Source organism: Lagopus leucura, unplaced genomic scaffold (genome assembly GCF_019238085.1).
Source record: "Lagopus leucura isolate 7727_CA_CO unplaced genomic scaffold, USGS_WTPT01 Super-Scaffold_1, whole genome shotgun sequence".
NCBI lineage: Eukaryota > Metazoa > Chordata > Aves > Galliformes > Phasianidae > Lagopus > Lagopus leucura.
Genome location: NW_024962250.1, coordinates 37,510,407 through 37,515,482, shown reverse-complemented (window position 1 = coordinate 37,515,482; position 5,076 = coordinate 37,510,407). Strand labels below are relative to the sequence as shown.

The window sequence follows — 5,076 nt, the reverse complement described above, 5'->3', positions numbered from 1 at the left end:
CTAGATTTTATGAGGAATTTTCAAGTGAAACAGTTTTCTGACAAAAATGTGACTGTAAACTTCGATGAGATGGTAAAAAAAAAATTGCCTTCTGATTACAATACATGTACAAGATTCAGAGTCAATGCCCTGCTCTGTTTATTTAAGAGAAGGTGAGTTTTTGTAGCATTATTGCCTTAGAGCTCAGTTATGAACCTGCATCCTATTTTATTAGGTGCCATACAAGGACGGAACAGGACAACCTCTGCTTCCAAGTGTTCACAGTACAAGCACACGTGTGACCATGTGACTGCTACAGGGAGAGCTGCACTGCCTTTAAGAGATCTCAGCCCCCCAGCTGCCATTGCTATTCCATTGCTGGAGCCTACTGGTCTCTAGCTCAGCTGCACTCCTCATCTATTGGAATCTAGAGTCAACTAAGTTAGCTTTCCACACTGACAGCAGTGATACACATCACACCTACCAACTCTGCCTTGAGGAATGAGGAACAGGCACACAGTCCTTCAACTTTATCTACACAACAAGGACAGTAACAGCAAATTACAATTGGTAATGAACAAAAAGCTCCTTGTTTTCAAATCACCCTTGCTACACTGACAAGAGGATCTTTATCTGCACCCTTTGACAAGAGGTGGGTGTAATCAGGTGTTCACAGAAAGGACAGAGAAAACAAAATCAGTCAGCATCTGAGTCTCAGCAATCCAGCAACACAACCACTATTGATTTGATAGGCATGATAACAAGGGATCATTTCCAGGCAAAACTTGACAGACAACAGTAAAAAGTCCCAGTGCATGTTCAAAAGTCATTAATGCTTGTAAGTATCTGAGAAGTATTCAAAATACTGAGCTGTTGCCTTTTATGAAGTAGTTTTCTCTTTCTTACGATCAACCAGCTTATCCAATTCCTCTAAGTAATCATTCAGCAAGATGTAGAACTGTGGTTTCTCCCACTTCAGCCAGCAGCCCTCTTTATGGCACTATAATGGCAGAGATAGGGATGACAGAATTCATCAGATGACAGGAAAGCAAGGTTCAGTTATGGAATAGCTGAGCTAGTAAAACTGCACTTTTCAGCTTTCTAAGTGATGTCAGAAGATTCTCAGCCAGTAGCATACCCTAGAACTATCCCAAATATCAGACAGGCCCTCCAAATCCCTGTGTTAAAACAGCCCTAAGTCATTTAGGGGTTTGGCAGATAGGCAGTGGCATAGATGACAGAGCTTTGTGTCAGTTAGGGTTTTACAGGTAAATAGAGAGAAGGGGAACTCTACTCCACTGTGGACTTTATAATTAGAGTTTACTGGCATACTGTGCAGACTATAATGGTAGGATGCTGTTTGTCAGCCTGTTTCATCTAGTTCAGGTGTTCTTCTAACTAGCTTGCACATCTGCAATGCCTTCTGTTCAATTTCCTGCATTGTCTTCTTCAATTTCCTTTGATTCCATTCCAGCATCTTGCTTGGTTGCTGTTAGAGCATTTATTTCACACTATGTGACTGAGAAACAGATTTCCTCTACCAAGGAACCAAGAACTGATGGTAGGGGTTTTACATATAACATTATAAAAAAAAAAACCTCAAAAAGAGTCCTGGTGTTTCCCTCAAAAACCATAAATCTGAAAGTGCTGCTTGTGGAAATATTCTGAGGGACTCACTGTGTGCTGACATGGCAGCTCAGAACAGTCTGCATTCCTGACTGACTTTGTACTATCTTCACCATCAGTCATTCCAGAAGGAAAGCCATTTGTGGAGAACTGGTGCATGTATTTGTACTGACCACAGTTAGGCTTTGGAAACTGTCTGATCTTGTATCTTTAAAACAAACTAAAACTACAACACCAGATAAAATGGAAGGCCCTTACTTTGCTTTCAGTGTTGTAAGCTAGAAAGACAGAACTTGAGCATTATTATTACATCATTTCACTTCATATCTTAAGAAACAACTACAAAACTTTACATAAAAATCAGTGAAAATGTTTATTTCAAGAATTTTATAACAGATAACCAATTTAAGAACAGTAACTCAAATTCAGCTTTGTCCAGAACAATAAACAGTTACTTTTTTTAATGTTTAAGTCAGAGATTCTAAGTATCTAGAAGTTTGGAGGCTCTCATAGATAAGGAAACAATTATTCCACATGCTATCTTAAAATGGCATATCTGCTACTTTCAAGAGACAGTTTAGGTAGATCATAACATTTTATGAAAACAACATATTTAGAAAAGAAATAAGAAAAATAAAAGCTGCATCTCAAAGCACGCACTTGATGAATGTACACGCGCTCTTGCAGCAATTGCAATAATGTGTGGTTATGTGAAATGAAAGAAGGTGAAATGCTTTGTACTTTAACTTATGAAAACGGAAGCATTTGTCAAGGCTAAGTAGGAAAAGAATTTAAAAGGAAGTCAGAGGTATTCAAAAGAATGTAGATGGCTTTGTATTTTGCAAGGAAGAATGAAAACCTTTCACAGAAGGAGACTGCGATGATCTTTGATCTTGTCCAAATGCAAATGGAAAACTGAAGTCATCTTTGCCATCTCCAAAAGCATGAGAAGTTGATTCCAAAGGGAAGGGAAAGGCAAACGTGTCCTCACTTTCTGATTTTCCAAATAAGCTTCCTATATGGAATATGTAATATATTACTAGATTAATTTTTACTGCATTCAGCATACTTTTCTTTAATAATATTTTACTCCCAACGCTTGCTGAGTGTCAGAGGAAAATATGGTTTACAATGTCTGATTCTCCTGCCTCACTTGTGCTATTTTTGTATTGTGCACCTACATTGATTTAAACTTATGATCTAGGTTTCTCTCATCATTTGTAAGCTATTTTCATTCCAGTTGTGGGGAGAGGGAAACAATAGATCTGTTCTTCCAACACCAAGCTAGTAGCTTTAAGTTAAAAAACTGCATTTTCCAAGTACTATAACTTTTACATTAACAGAACAGGTTTCTTTTTAGGAGTGAAAAAGCTTACAGAACTTTGACACTTAAAATCTTTTCTCCCCTCTTGCTGTTCATCTCAGAAGGAGCAGGGGTTGCATGAGGTGTGTTTGAAGCACTCTCTCACACCTGTTTTTTCAGGACATCTCAGACATTCGAATCCCATAAGACAGGTATTTTGAGAATAAAACTAAGCTACTCAAAATACAAATTGACGTAACAAGCCACTAAGCAGGGTTATCACAGATCAGTATGCAACAAATGAGCATTTTTTAGACAACCAAAGGTGCCTCGTTAAGCAGAATTGTGAGCTCACCTGCCATATAAACATAAATAAAATACAGCTGATATACACAAACACTTTCTAATTCTTTCCACTTTTAGACTTACCAAAATCTTTATGTGGTGACATGGGATTCAAGTTTCCCACAGAATAACCTTCATCTATCTGAAATGTAACAGTCATTTTATTTAACAAATGAGAAAGAAAAAACCTAAGTTCTAATGCTGACACATAATCAGTGAAAAAGACACTTTCCCAGTGAATATCGGTTTCTAAATTTAACTTCATATGTCAAACCCTGAAGTTTCAAGGTAAGCTCTTCAATAAGCTTCATGTTTTGTTTACATCTACAAATGCACACTTTCAGACTTTCTGGAACAAAACATCAGATTGTAAACAGGCCAAAACCTGATCTGATTTTCTGCTGTTTTTTAACCTGAAAAGATTCAAAAATATTTAATTCTGCAGAATTTTAGAAAACCTCTAAGAAACAGCAGTTACAGCCTCCCAGTAGGATTTGACGTGGCCAGAAAGAATGATAAAATAAGCACTTACTACACTTCAGAAGAGCTCTTAAGCTCTTTTTATAATGGATAAATAAGTTCAAAACTCCCATCCGACCACAGATTAAAGTGACAGCTAGACACTGCTCAATTCCTGAGCTTTCACAGTATAGCATGGGCTCTGAGAGCATTACACAGCTTACCTACGCACTTCCTTCACTTTACCTACACCCATCTCCTTCCTAAACCATTCACAAACTACTCACCAGCCTATTCTCTCCTATACACTGCCGATGCCAGGTAGCATCACCGACACATTCTTCACTAAAGACAAAATAAAAACGTGGTTTTCCTCCTTCAGCTTTCACCTAGTAACTGCAAGACTCAGCACACCCACTGAAATCTGAGATACCTGGATTACATTCCCTTATTTGCACAATGAGGGTTGAATGTTCATTACAGTGAGTGATACCTAAGTAATGCACTCCACACTGATGCACACCTATCTCAAATATCCAATTACATATTGCTAGCCTGGAAAGGAAAAAAAATAACTGTAGAGCACTGTAGTTAGGCAAAGGATAAGAAGTGTTACCAGGGTTCCAGGCTCTGTTTCAATTAGCTAACTATCTATTGCCTTGATTTAAATATAGCTGCGAGTACATACTTACATTTTAACATTTCTAATGGATGAACTCTTCCTTCCCTTCATATTCCACACTGTGTGAAATATGGAGGATAAAAACCTAACATTTTAAGTGACTGATTCCCTGCTACAGCCAAACAAAACCATACAGGATACTTATGTGAGTAGTATCTACAATTTTGCATTGCAATGCTGAGTCAGAAACCCTTTTTGTAAATCTAGCTATCTGTGCATCTGCATAGCCATATGAGAAAGATTCACACTTGGTCAGAGGTCATCACATGGGCAGATAAGGAGATAATCATTTTCAAAGGATACCCAGTGTAAAATTAAGCAAGCTCTTAAAAGACACTCACCAAAAAGCAGTCTGATTTGGAAAAAAAACATTCACTGTTATTATTACTTCCTCAGCATGTTTTGGCTTTTGGAAATTTAATATTCTTAAGTACTAATTTTTACCTCATCAGATGAATTTTCTGCCCCAAATACAGAAGAATCAAACAAATTAAAGCCAGGTGACTTCTGGGAGATGCCCAAAAGAGAAAAGAAAGCAGGAGATTTTGATGCTGCTTCTTCACAGCCCACGTTGTGAATGCTGTAAAGACAAAAAGGTAGAAACTGCATCAATGGTTTTAAAAAAGTAGCACAGGTGGCTTTTTTTCTTTCTGACTTTCCTACAGTTCTATAGCTTCCATCA

At 37.6% G+C, this 5,076-nt stretch overlaps 1 protein-coding gene across 1 annotated transcript in view; it reads right to left on the bottom strand.

Moving 5' to 3' along the window:
* Nucleotides 1-2,364: 2,364 nt before the first annotated feature.
* The window catches only part of CUNH14orf39 (chromosome unknown C14orf39 homolog), a 24,470-nt gene continuing 21,758 nt past the window's right edge, over nucleotides 2,365-5,076 (bottom strand). The window contains exons 15-17 of the mRNA XM_042872624.1: nucleotides 4,839-4,974; nucleotides 3,338-3,395; nucleotides 2,365-2,620 (exon numbers count right to left, since the gene is read on the bottom strand). Coding sequence (XP_042728558.1) covers nucleotides 2,418-2,620; nucleotides 3,338-3,395; nucleotides 4,839-4,974 — 397 coding nt within the window. The 3' untranslated portion in view covers nucleotides 2,365-2,417. The remainder of the gene's footprint in view (nucleotides 2,621-3,337; nucleotides 3,396-4,838; nucleotides 4,975-5,076) is intronic.